General features: G+C 43.2%; 1 protein-coding gene across 3 annotated transcripts in view; it reads right to left on the reverse strand.

The window, feature by feature from the left end:
• The window catches only part of Trip11 (thyroid hormone receptor interactor 11), a 68,361-nt gene that overhangs the window by 11,731 nt on the left and 42,567 nt on the right, over positions 1-14,063 (reverse strand). For all 3 annotated transcript variants that reach the window (XM_087553439.1, XM_087553438.1, NM_001412193.2), the window contains 1 exon segment: positions 9,208-9,307. In XM_087553439.1, coding sequence (XP_087409565.1) covers positions 9,208-9,307 — 100 coding nt within the window.

Consider the following 14,063-nt stretch of genomic DNA (forward strand, 5'->3'; position numbering starts at 1 on the left):
CCTTCCCTCCCTCATCCCCTTCCCTCCCTCCCTCATCTCCTTCCCTCCCTCATCTCCTTCCTTCCCTCCCTCATCTCCTTCCTTCCCTCCCTCATCTCCTTCCTTCCCTCCCTCATCTCCTTCCCTCCCTCATCTCCTTCCTTCCTTCCCTCCCTCATCTCCTTCCTTCCCTCCCTCATCTCCTTCCTTCCCTCCCTCATCTCCTTCCTTCCCTCCCTCATCTCCTTCCCTCCCTCATCTCCTTCCTTCCCTCCCTCATCTCCTTCCTTCCCTCCCTCATCTCCTTCCCTCCCTCATCTCCTTCCTTCCCTCATCTCCTTCCTTCCCTCCCTCATCTCCTTCCTTCCCTCCCTCATCTCCTTCCCTCCCTCATCTCCTTCCCTCCCTCATCTCCTTCCTTCCCTCCCTCATCTCCTTCCTTTCCTCCCTCATCTCCTTCCTTCCCTCCCTCATCCCCTTCCCTCCCTCCCTCATCTCCTTCCCTCCCTCATCTCCTTCCCTCCCTCATCTCCTTCCTTCCCTCCCTCATCTCCTTCCTTCCCTCCCTCATCTCCTTCCTTCCCTCCCTCATCTCCTTCCCTCCCTCATCTCCTTCCTTCCTTCCCTCCCTCATCTCCTTCCTTCCCTCCCTCATCTCCTTCCTTCCCTCCCTCATCTCCTTCCCTCCCTCATCTCCTTCCTTCCCTCCCTCATCTCCTTCCTTCCCTCCCTCATCTCCTTCCCTCCCTCATCTCCTTCCTTCCCTCATCTCCTTCCTTCCTTCCCTCATCTCCTTCCTCCCCTCCCTCATCTCCTTCCTTCCCTCCCTCATCTCCTTCCCTCCCTCATCTCCTTCCTTCCCTCCCTCATCTCCTTCCTTCCCTCCCTCATCTCCTTCCTTCCCTCCCTCATCTCCTTCCTTCCCTCCCTCATCTCCTTCCCTCCCTCATCTCCTTCCTTCCCTCCCTCATCTCCTTCCTTCCCTCCCTCATCTCCTTCCCTCCCTCATCTCCTTCCTTCCCTCATCTCCTTCCTTCCTTCCCTCATCTCCTTCCTTCCCTTCTGTTCTTGTTTGTGTTCTTGTTCCTGTTCTTGTCTTGGAGACAGGATCTCGTTATACAGCCCTGGCTGTCCTGGAACTATGTAGACCAGACTGGTCTCAAACTCACAGTGCTCTCCCCGCCATCTGACTCTGAATGCTGAGATTGAAAGCATGCCTCACCATGCCTGCTTTCATCTGATTTCTTAAAACAGCAATTAAATTTTGCTCCAATCAACAGCAATCATATATATTATTTTGGTTCATATCCATACTTGGTAATTTTCCCTCCTTACTTTGCATTTTTCTCATTTAAGAGCCAATGTAAAGGAGTGAATAGAAGAAGAAATGTCTGAAATCCCATTTGTCTGTATAAACATCGATAAATAAATTGGATATGAGATGTTATTTGCATTAGCAATCTTTACAATTTTTAAAATTTGATTTTTAAATGTGTGGCTGTGTATGGGTAAATGTATGTCTTAGTTAGGGTTTCTGTTGCTGTGAGAAAACACCATGACCAAAAACAGCTTGGGGAAGACAGGGTTGTTTCAGCTTATATCCACAGTGCAGCCCATCACTGAGGAAGTCAGGGCAGAAACTGAAGGGAGGAAATGAAGCTGGAGCCATGGAGGAATGCTGCTTGCTGGCTTGCTCCTATAGCTTACTCTGCTGCTTCCCTATAGCCCAGTGTCCTAAGCCCTGGGACTCACTGTGAGCTGTGCCCTCACACATCAATCAAGAAAACGCACTTCAGGCTTGTCCACAGGCCAACTGAGTCACTGAGTCAAGGGCTTTGTTCTCAATGGAGGTTCCCCTTTTCCAGATGGCTCTACCTTTTGTCAAGTGAACATAAAGCTAAGTATCATCACAGTGTACGCTAGCACAAGAGCCCAGGAAGCCAGAAGAGGACACCCAGGACCCTCTGCTACAATCATACAATCATGAGTGGTTGTGTGGGCATGGGTGCTGGGAACCAAACTTGGATTCTCTAAAAAGCAGTACATGCTCGTAACCAGTGAGCTAACTCTCTAGTCCCAGAATAAATTTAAACTTGATACAATGTTAAATTTACTATAATTCAGCTTCTTTATTTAATTATAACCAAGGTAAAAGTAGATGTGCAAGAATGTTCTCTCTCTCTCTCTCTCTCTCTCTCTCTCTCTCTCTCTCTCTCTCTCTGTGTGTGTCTGTCTGTCTGTCTGTCTGTCTGTCTGTCTGTCTTTGCATCAGGGGCTCCCACTCTGAACTAAGAGTTCACTAATTTGCCTAGTCTAACCATACAGCTTGCTCCAGGGATCCTTGTCTCCAAACGATCTTTTCATTTCTGAATTTCAACTTATACAAAAATCACTCTTAACACTAAATGTTTTTAAAAAGAGTATCACATCTATTTTTAACTTAAAGTAACAAAGAACCATTTTGTCTTCAACCGTATGAAGGGCAGGATTTTACGGTTTGGTGTACATAGTGAATATTTTTTTTGTCTTTTGTTTTGTCTCATCGTAATTAATTGCCGATTTAAAAAGTTACCTTTCCTTTTCTTCTCCTTTTTTTTAAAGGCAGGGTTTCATGTAGCCCAGGCTGACCCTGAATTTGCTTTGCATGCAAAGACAACCTTGACCTTCCAACCCTCTTGCCTGTATCTCCTACGTGCTGAGGTAACACACATATCCCTCTGGCTTGTTCTACTCAGTGCTGAGGATTAAACTCAGGGGCCTGTGAGCGTGTTATGCAAGTGTTCCACCCACTGAGATAGGTTCCTAGCCCCTAAAGTAACACTTAAAATTCACTAACATAGTACAATATCATTAATATGAATTCTATAATATCATAATTTGTGTTGAAAATAAAAGAGACTTACTGTATTACTTCCATAGTTTGTTGGAATCACTATGCACACTTGAAAGAAGCCAGAAACAGTGGGAAGAGTATGAGAGGGAAAGGTGAGGGCTGGAGATACTGAGATTTTTCAGCTCTGGGATTGAACCCAGTGAGAGTCAAGTATTCTGTCACTGGACCGGCCCAAGAGATTTTATATAATCACACACACAGGATTAATTCATGAACACAATTATTTAAGTATTCATATGCATGCATAGCATACAAGTGTGTATGCATGTCCATGTGTGTGACAGCCAGAGGTCACTGTTGGATGTCCCCTTCAATTACTTAACACCATATTTTCTCAGATGGTCTCCCACTGAACCTCAGATTCACTGACTCCCGTGTACCTGCTGGGCACCAGGACTCAGAGGTCCTTGTGTCTAGCTCTCCAGCATTGATATCACAAGAGAGCCAGTATGCCTGGTTTTTCTGTGGGTCAATGACTAAACTCATGTCCTCATGCTCGAATAATAAGCACTTTATTAACTGAGCCTTCTCACCACCCCCCACCTATATAATAATATTTTAATGCCAGCAAATCAAATACGCTTTCCCTTTCTATTAGTCTCCCTCAATCCTTCATTATCAATTCAGATCACTTACAGTTCCATACAGAAAGTTTGAAAAGCATCCTCACATAGTATTTATTTTATAACAATTTGCATAGACAAGACATATCCCAAAATATAGGGCTGTAATTTATCTGTGAACAGGAAAGCTGTAATGCTTTTCCCACTTCGTAAATATTAATTCCATGTCAATCTCTAAGAGCAAGAGGTTTTCAGGGTCTCTGCATTGATCTCACTTCTGAAACCTTCCTACTGCAAATCCTCACACACAATGTCCCTCCAAGAAGGTCCCGGCCCTGCCACACACCACTTTTACTAACTGAAAGACAGCCACAATCTATCAAATTAAAATCCAGATGTCACCGTCCCTTGCAAGACTTGAGAGCAGAAGCACTGGACTCTCAAGCCTAGGCAAGCAGTAGTGGAAACACCTCAACTCACCAGTTTTGACCAGGTCTGTCCCACCGTAACCATGAGAAACCATGAATGCAGCACAAAACCATTAGCTTACTTAAAACATGACAAGATTACTTGGGGGGACCCCAGGGGAGATAATCCAACTGTGCTGCTCTCCAGGGTGCTCAGGACAGCATGCTGCGATGGCAGCAGGGTGGCCCCACCTCTGCCATCTCCTTTGTGTTGTCATTTACAGCTTACGCTCTGCTTGTGATTTATGACTGAGCTCTATTTCAACATGCAGCAAATCTACCTTCTACCTTCCCAGCCCACCGCACTAGCTCACCCACCACACCAACACACCCACCACACCAGCACACCCTCCACACCAGCACACCCTCCACACCAACACACCCTCCACACCAACACACCCTCCACACCAGCACACCCTCCACACCAACACACCCTCCACACCAGCACACCCTCCACACCAACACACCCTCCACACCAACACACCCTCCACACCAGCACACCCTCCACACCAACACACCCTCCACACCAGCACACCCTCCACACCAGCACACCCTCCACACCAGCACACACTTGCGTGCACTATACTCTTTCAACATTTCAGAGTATGCCACCTCATTTCATGTGAATCCCTCCGTCTAGAATGATGTTTCCCTAGCTACCAATCTACTTAGCCTGTATGCATCCACTGCAGTAAGTCACTGATCTTTCCTACCCTCCTATACCACTAGTACCAAGTACAATGGAATACCACTTTACAGAAAACTTTCAAAACAATTTCTTTTAAATTTTTTACAATTAGTTCTTGGATAATTTTGTTCAACATGCTTTAATCTTACTTACCTGCTCCTACAGTTTCCCAGGTCCCTCTTCTCTACTCACCTAACCTTTTGTCTTTTTCCCACTTTTTATAATTGAAAAACATTTTTATACTAAGTATTTTGTATCTTTTTATGTATAACCCATCGAGCCCAAGATGTCCTGTCCATATATGTTTGGATGGGTGTCTTCCATTTGAGCATGGCTACCTTACTAGGGACTGCACACTCTTAAAGAAATACAACTCTTCTCACAAGGGCATCGATTGCCAACAAGGCCTCACAGGGGTGGGGCTTCATACTCACCTCCTGCTGGCTGTTGGGATTTTGTCTGCCTTGAGCTTGCACAGTCCGTGTGCAGCTGTCACAGCTGTGAGTTCAAATGCTCAGCTGCTCTGCTGTGTACTTGTAGCTGTCCGCCACTTCTGGTTCTTTTAAAACAATTCCTTGCCTTCTTCCCCTCCCTGCCTGACTGTACAACTTCTGAAGGAGACCTTTGTCACCTATCTATCCTCGGGGCCTATTTAGTGCTTGGTACTCAGCACATAAACAAGGAATACTTGATAGAACAATGAAGGAATGACTGGTGTTCTCTGGAAAGGACAAATAAAATGAATTATATACTGAGTGATCCAGTCAATACTCAAGAAAAGGAGCTAAAGTACACAAAATATTCTCATGAGTACGTGATTCAGTTTCCCCTTTGTTTATAAAAATTAGTTTTCAATTGTAATTTCTAAAACATTGCTTAGTTTAGATATTAATGTCAAACTCATTTAAAATGTAACTAGAAGTATGAAATAGCTTATTTACCCAATATTCCTTTTCCCTCGATTTAAATGTTGCCATTGTCCAGCACACCCAGATGTTTATGTCATTACAAATAACATTTAACCATTTATGGCAACTTAGAAAATCTCTTAGAAAATCTGGTACTTCTTATATATTTCCTCTAAAACGACTGCTTCTGCCAAAAACATCTATAAAGAACTCTCTCAAAAGATTTGGGTAACAAAGCGTCTGGGAATGTATTTGGCTTATGTTCAACAGGACATTATATGTTTTCTTGTATAAATCATGTCTTGGAAAATGGAATGTCTTTATTTAAAATAAAAACTCAACCATTTAGCATCATAAAGGTAGTTCCATATGAACTAGTTCAAGCTCATTTTGCTTCTGTAGCTTTAGAACATGTTTTTATGTTTCATGTATTAAAGTAAGTTTTATAGGGGCTGACTTTATACACACTTAGAGATTTTCTTTTTCAAAATATTCTAAGGAAAAATTTCCATTTTAAATTCATATAAGACGTTTTACAAAGTAGCCACTATTGTTTAAACTCAGTTACAAAAGCCTTAAGGTGCAAGTTCAGGGCCTGGGACACAGACAATGTTCCTAGTATGCAAAAGGCCTCGGCTGCCATCCCTAGCACAGAAACGCTGAAGACAGAAACCATCTTCACTGTGCAGAGGCAGAACAAAAGATGTTCCTAAGGCTAAAACTAGGTTTCTACTGCTTATGAGGCCTACTTTTCCTCACAGACCACAACTCAGTCCTTTTTAGTACTAATTACCAAATCAAAAACTGTCTGAAACCTTCCATTCCAATTTATCTAATCACTGTCAAATACGCAGGAATTATCTTAAGGGCAATGAAGGAAACTGAGAAAAGAAAGCACCCACCTACATACAGGACAGCACATTTTTTAATGGCTCCGCTGTACTAGGTTTACATTGGTGATACTTTCTCATTAATAACGAGTCTATAGAAATTCTTAATTCTGATGAACTATATAAAGACACTGTCCTACTCTCTTCATAGACTGGTGCACTGACTTTAAAAAGTACAGGACAACATGTCCAAGAAGTCTTTGGAACTTTAATACCGGGGTCATGTATAACCACTCTTTCCTTATGTTTGGCTGGACTGAATCATATCTAGGTATTAATGATATAATCAGCCATTCTGAATAAAACAACACTTCTTAAAGTAAATTTCCTAATATTGTCTAAATGTTTAAAACAGCGTATCAACTAATCATTAGTCTACAGAGGCTTAGAAATAAAACAATACTTTGCCTTTATAGTTCAAGTCTCTGTGTATTTTCTTGAAACAAGAACCAATTTGTCTTTTTCAAAATTGTTTCTCCTGGCAAAAATTTTTGCTGTCTGGCCAACTTTTGTGTTAAAAATAAAGTACAGTATTACAACATCAATCAACATGTAAAGTACTTAATGACTTATAAAAACATACAGGGATGCTTATTGAAATAAGTAAGCCAATCAAGAATTTACTTATATTATCAAATCAAGGATACAGCATTGAGAAAATAAAATCACATTTGTGTTTAGATATAAAAGTGGCACTAAGCACTGAGGTAATGTAAGAAAACACTGTTAGAAGCTATTAAAGCAGGAATAACTTAACGACACAACAGAACCAACTGTCGCCATGTTCCTTTCCTGTCTGTGCCACACTGGCTCCCTGGGCCTTTTCACACGGCAGCTGCACAACTTGCTCTAATACTGACTCCTAGAATGCTCCCGAAGTTCCTACTGACTAATCATGAGAATTCAGTATATTTCACACAAATAGAAACCCAGACCACCTGCCCTACCAGACACGATGAAGAAAAAAATGAAAACTTTCTACTCCTGGAGGTTTAAATAGGTGTTTGTGCAAACACCAAACACTACAGTAAGTCAGGTCGCCTTTATGCAACCGCCGTCTACTGTGAGTGACTCAGATAATGCCTAAGGGGACACGGCCTTTGACATCAGGGCACCCGGCAGCAAGATGTCACACACAGACAAGTGATTTGGTGCAGAGCTCCACTGACAGCTCAGTCCCAAGCCTTGGCTAATCCTTTAGGTGCTCAGGGTCCTGGTTCTCCACGTCTTCCAACTAACACTGCGGCTGCACTGGTCTTCTAGCTGGCTAGGGTATGGTCACAATACACACCTCCTCTTCTTAAAGAAGTCATTTCAAAAGTGATGGCACAGTAAAAAGGACACCACTATACCTCCAAAGGAAGCACAGAGAGCAAGACAAGTCAGGCACTTTACAAACACCCAATTCCTTCACAGGAATACAGTGATGCAGAAAGACCAAAGCTTTGGTACAGGTAACGAGATCTGCACGGAACTCTCAGTTTCTATGATCTATAAAGGGACTGATGTTCTACATTAGTAGCAATGAGGAAGGAGAAGACTAGCCATTACAGCCTTGTCAGGGCACCTGTTCACAAGAGATGCTCCTCCTCTTGCTTCCTCGCTGCCTCTTCCCAGGCCTACTTGAGACTCAAAGTTCCCATGCTAGTCAATTCTTATAAGATCGAACTCAGAACAAAGTCTCAGAGTGAAGCTATGGCACTGACCCACGCCCCTTGCTTTTACTCTACTTTGTTGCACTCACTCTGGGGTCGAGGCCCAGCTACTTAGGTTGTACTGGTGGGCAGTGGTCCTGTGGGCTGATTCTCTGAGTGTCCGCAGCATTGTTTCTGTTCTATCAGCATCTCTGTTGTGCCAGCTCCTTCTGCTTATGTTTTCTGATCTCTGTTTTGTGGCACACGGTATATATTTCTTAATTTCTTAACAGTAGTCTTACTGCTACAGCATCAGAGAATCTCAACCAAGGTATTCCTGGGTTCCTTTACCGCCTCCCCCATCACTTCAAATCAGTACTAATAAAACACAGCCCCAGAAAAGCTTCAAGTCCCTGGCTATGCCTAACAAGAATTAAACTTAATGATATGCCATCACTGTCAGCTGTTAGGCCTACCCTATCATTGAGTTCAATTGCTAATCTGAGTACAGGCATCAGCTTTAGAGAACTGACAGAATTGGGGATGCCTACAAGCACCAAACCCAAGTGTACCGAGGACTTGGTGATAAGACCACGCACAACCATAAATCTAGTGAAATTACATTCAGCCATTCACTTCACAGAAGAGTCACCCAGTACCCCACTTGAGATTGTGCCCTCTCTAGTCTATCGGACATAAGCCACAGCATGAACTATCATCAAGAAGACAAAACCATAAAACTGGATCAGTCGGGGCTGGAGAGATGGCTCAGTGGTTAAGAGCACCGACCTGCTCTTCCAGAGGTCCTGAGTTCAATTCTCAGCAACCACATGGTGGCTCACAACCATCTGTAATGAGATCTGATGCCCTCTTCTGGTGTGTCTGAAGACAGCTACAGTGTATTCATATAAATAAAATAAATCTTTAAAAAAAATTAAGCAAAGAAAACTGGATCAGTCAAATTAGCCCCTCAGTCAACAGAGAGTCGGGCAACACAACAGTCACAGCAAACTGTCCAGGACTGACTGGACAGCCAGGCTCTCTGAATGGCTCTCGTTCCATTAGATTCAGACTCAAATTGAAGCAACGGAGTCCAGTAACTTTGCCTCACTCAGCTGTGGCAAGGCAGAAGACCACACCCAAGTCAACAGAAGCACTGTTAGAGAACAAAGAAAAAAGACCTACTTTGCTTTTTTAGTTCTTCAATTTGTTCTTCTTTTAAATCTAACTGTTCTGTAAGTCTTGACGCTGAGTCCAGTGCAGCATTTGCTTCATCCAAACGTTCCTGGAGGAGGAAAGTTTATTAAACACAGTAGGCAAAGTGTCCTGCAAACTACTGGGCTGGGCGGAACTTCAGAATCAATCAATAGCTCAGCTAGTGGTGAAGCTGCACCTCTGTGGGTAAATTTGTGCAACCTACTGACCTCATATACTCCTTCACAATGGATCAATGCCCATTTACAGAAACTAAATAAAGAAGCTACTAAAAGATAACATAACAATGTTCTTAAAGTAACAGTAACACAGTAAAAATTTAAAGGATATATAAAGTCAAGAAATACAGTAACAGATGTTTTTGTTCTTTTAATTCTTGTAAGCTAACATGTAGCAGACCTCAGCCACTTCTTATATGAGGACCACCATCAACAAGAATACACAGGGACTCTCAGCTGTATCAGGCACAAGATCCGCAGGAACAAATACCACCCTGACATTGGCACGAATCTACTCATTCTTAAACGAAGACCTCACTGTATTCACGTATGGCTATTTCTACCTCACTGTCTCACCATCAGTTTGTGCAAGTACCTTGTATGGTAGATAGAAACCCTTTGTTCTCTGAACAATGAAAATGAGGTCACGAATTGGTCTACTGACTACTCACCTTTTAATCCTTTTGTAAGGACAAAGGTTCTCTTTTACTCTCATAATTTCTTGAGTTTAATCTGGATTAAAAATCTTCCTTACTTCTAGACTGTACATAAGAGTTTACTGTAAAATATTTTGGTCTCCGCATTTAAATTTGTAACCCAGTATTTCTCAATAAATATACTTTTGGTAATCCCTAACCTTCTGTCAGAAGAACTACCCAGGCCATCACACCATCAAAAACACTCTCATGGAGGAAGGAGGAACTGCCAGACTGATTTCCAGAGTAGCTGTACCAGCCTGCAATCCCAGTAGCAATGGAGGAGTGTTCCTCTTTCTCCACATTCTCACCAGCATGTTCTCACTGGAGTTTTTGATCTTAGCCATTCTGATGGAATCTCAGGGTAGTTTTGATTTTCATTTCCCTGATGACTAAGAATGTTGAACTTTTTTTTTTAAGTGCTTCTCGACCATTTGAGATACCTCTGTTGAGAATTCTGTTTAACTCTGTAACCCATTTTTAACTGAGTTATTTGGTTTTTTGGAGTCTAACTTCTTGAGTTCTTTACATATTTTGGATATTAACCCTCTTTTGGATGTAGGGTTAGTGAAGACTTTTTTTCCCAATCTGTAGGTTGCCATTTTGTTCTATTGACAGTGTCCTTTGCCTTCAGTTTCATGAAGTCCCATTTGTCAATTGCTGATCTTAGAGACTGAACCACTGGTACTCTGTTGAGGAAAATTTCCCCTGTGCCAATATGTTCAAGACTATTTCCCACTTCTCTTCTATAATTCAGTGTATCTGGTTTTATGTTGAGGTCCTTGATCTACTTGGACTTGAGCTTTGTATAAGGTGATAGATATGGATCAATCACCATTCTTTTACAAGCAGACCACCAATAGGGCCAGCACCATTTGTTGAATATGCTTTCTTTTTTCCACTGTATGGTTTTGGCTTCTTTATCCAAGATCAAATGTACATAGGTGTGTGGGTTTATTTCTGGGTCTTCAATTCTATTCCATTGATTGACCTATCTGTCTCTGTACCAACACCATGCAGTTTTGATCACTATTGCTCTGTAGTTCAGCTTGAGGTCAGGAATGGTGATTCCCCCAGAAGTTCTTTTATTGTTGAGAACTGTTTTTGCTATCCTGGTTTTTTTTTTGTTTGTTTGTTTTTTGTTTTTTGTTTTTCCACATAAAGTTGAGAATTGCTCTCTCCATGTCTGTGAAAAATTGTGTTAGAATTTTGATGGGGATTGCACTGAATCTGTAGATTGCTTTTGGTAAAATGGCCGTTTTCACTGTGCTAAACCTACTGATCCACGAGCATGGGAAATCTGTCCATCTTCTGAGGTCTTCCTCTATTTCTTTTTTCAGGGACTTGAAGTTCTTGTCATACAGATCCTTTCACTTGCTTGGTTAGCGTCGCCCCAAGACAATTCTACCTAAAGAGCCAGCTATACCACTTCTGGGCATACACGTGCTACACTGTGTTCATAACAGCTGGAAACAACCCAAATATTCTGTAAATGAAGAATGGATACAGAAAATGTGGTTTATTTACACAGTGGAATACTTACTACTCAGCTATTAAAAACAAAGACATCATGAATTTTGCAGGCAAATAGATGGAACTAGAAAATATCATCCTGAGTGACCCAAAAGGACACGCAGAGTATGTATTCACTGATCAGTGTTTATTAGCTAAAAAGTACAGAACACCCAGGATACAACCCACAGACCATAAGAAGTTTAACAAGAAGGTGGCCCACGTAAGGATGCTTCAATCTCACTTAGAAAGGGGAACAAAATAATCGCAGGAGGCAGAGAGAGGGGGTGATGTAGGTGGGAGAGGGAGGGGGAAGGGAAGGGAAGGCAGGATCAGGTATGGGGGTAGACAGGAAAGAAGCCCAGAGAAGTTAGGAGAATGAATGAAAATATGCAGCTGCAGGGGGTAGGGCTGGAGGGGCGGGGGGACCTCTAGAAAGTCCCAGAGAACTAGAACGTCAGAGGCTCTCAGGAGTCAATGGGGATGACCTTAGCTAAAATGCCCAACAGTGGGGAGATGGGGCCTGAAAAGACCACCTTCAATAGATAGACAGGGCCCCCAGTGGAAGAAGGGCTTCGCCAACCTACTTTCAAAATTTTTGACCCAGAATTATACCTGACTAAAAGAAATTCAGGTACAAAAATAGAGTAGAGATTGAAGAAAATGCCATCCAGTGACCAGCCCAACTATTACTGATGTCATGTTGTGCTTGCAGACAGGAGCCTAGCATGGATGTCCTCTGAGAAACTCTACCAGCAGCTGACCGAGACAGATGCAGATACAGCCAACCATTGGACAGAGGTTTGGGACCCCTGTGGAAGAGTTAAGGAAGGGTTGAAGGAGCTGAAGGGAATGGTGACCCCATAGGAAGACCGACAGTGCCAACTAACCCAGACCCCTGAGAGCTCCTAGAGACTAAGCCACCAACCAAAGAGCATCCATGGGCTGGTCCATGAGCCCCAGCACATATATAGCAGAGGATGCCTTGTCTGGCCTCAGTGGGAAAGGATGCGCCTAATCCTGTAGAGACCTGATGCCCCAGGGAAGAGGAATTGGGGAGTGAGAAGGGGTTTGGGAGGGGTTGGGGGGTTGTAATCTCTCAGAGGCAAAGGGGAGGGGAGTTGGGGTTTAGAATGTAAATAAATGAAACAGTGAAAAAAAAACCACACTGTCATATCTAGATGTGGAGGCACAGGCCTGTATTACCAGCACTCTAGAGGCCAGCATGAGTACAGGAAGACCCTGTCTCAAAACAAAACAAAAGCTACTCAGAGGAGTCAAGACCATTACCAGGTAAGGGGCCCTGTTTTGAGAACTGCAGTTCACCTCTATACATGGTGTAAGATAGGGTCTAACTGTATTTTACTGTATGGATTTATTTTACTGTATGGATATTTTACTGTATGGATTTTACTGTATGGATAGTTTGCCAACGCCGTTCATCTTTGTGTTGACTTTGAGGCAGAGTCTTCTGTAGCCTTGCTTGACTTGGAGTGCCCTATGTTCACCAACCTGGCCTTGAATTATACAGATTTGCCTGCCTCCACACCCTGAGTCCTGCAATTAAATCTGTGCCCAGCTATATAGCTTTAGTACTGATCAGAAGGGTAAGTAGATATCCCTGGCCCAATAACCTAAGCCCCAAACCCCTCTGCTCCAATGGCTCACCACAACCATGGGAGTGGAGCTCAGAGACAATGGCAAAAGGGTTGTGGTAGTCACGAAATGCTGATCTGGTAGGCAAAACCCAGGCACTTCTTATGTGAGGACCATATGTCAACAAGAATGCACAGGCACCCTCAGCAACATCAGACACATGGTCCACAAGAACAAAGTCCACCCTGATGTGGCCATGCTGGCCATCTGCTGCCTAGTACCACCCTGTGAAGGGAAAAGTCTGTGTTGGAAGAGGAAGCAGGCCCTCCTCACTAGGAGTCCCTGAGCTCTACACCCCAGGAGCAATAGTCATTCCTGATTTTTCTAAACACCACCACCAAAAGAAGAAAAGGAAAGGAAAGGAAACATTCTCAAGTACCTTCTGGACTCCACTCCTGCATTCTCCCCCTGTCCCGCTGATCCAGAACAGATAGAACTGGCTGTTATAATCCTTCCTCACTGCTTTTCTTTGTTCTAATCTTCTTGGCTATCCTGGAGAATTCACCCATGTAAATTCTAGACCTTGTTTTTGATTTGATCTTGGATAGGTCACAGTCCCTAGTCAACAAGAACAGCCCTCACTGCATTCTGCAAGTGTGCTTCAAGCTCTCAAGGAAAACTCATGTTCCTGAGTAATCTGGCAGGTGCTGGCTGGACCTATTGAAAATTCTTAAAAGCAGAGATTGGGTGTCCCCCAAAACGACAAAATCCCTTAGATGGACAGCAGCTTCTTCCATACTCACAGAGCTGCCTCCTACTATGACTGTCCTAACGGCCTGAGGACAAAAGCCATGACCAGTGCCTGTGAGTTCCAGCTGAGCCTTTGACGTGGTCTTCCCAACCTTCAGACTAGCTTAACCAGTTCCAACAATCATGTAGCAATTCCCTGTAATCAATTACATGTGTGTCCACATAGTATACATATAAATTATGTACACACACACTCCTTACTGATTCTGCTATC

Source organism: Rattus norvegicus, chromosome 6, assembly GCF_021556685.1.
Source record: "Rattus norvegicus strain SHRSP/BbbUtx chromosome 6, alternate assembly SHRSP_T2T, whole genome shotgun sequence".
NCBI lineage: Eukaryota > Metazoa > Chordata > Mammalia > Rodentia > Muridae > Rattus > Rattus norvegicus.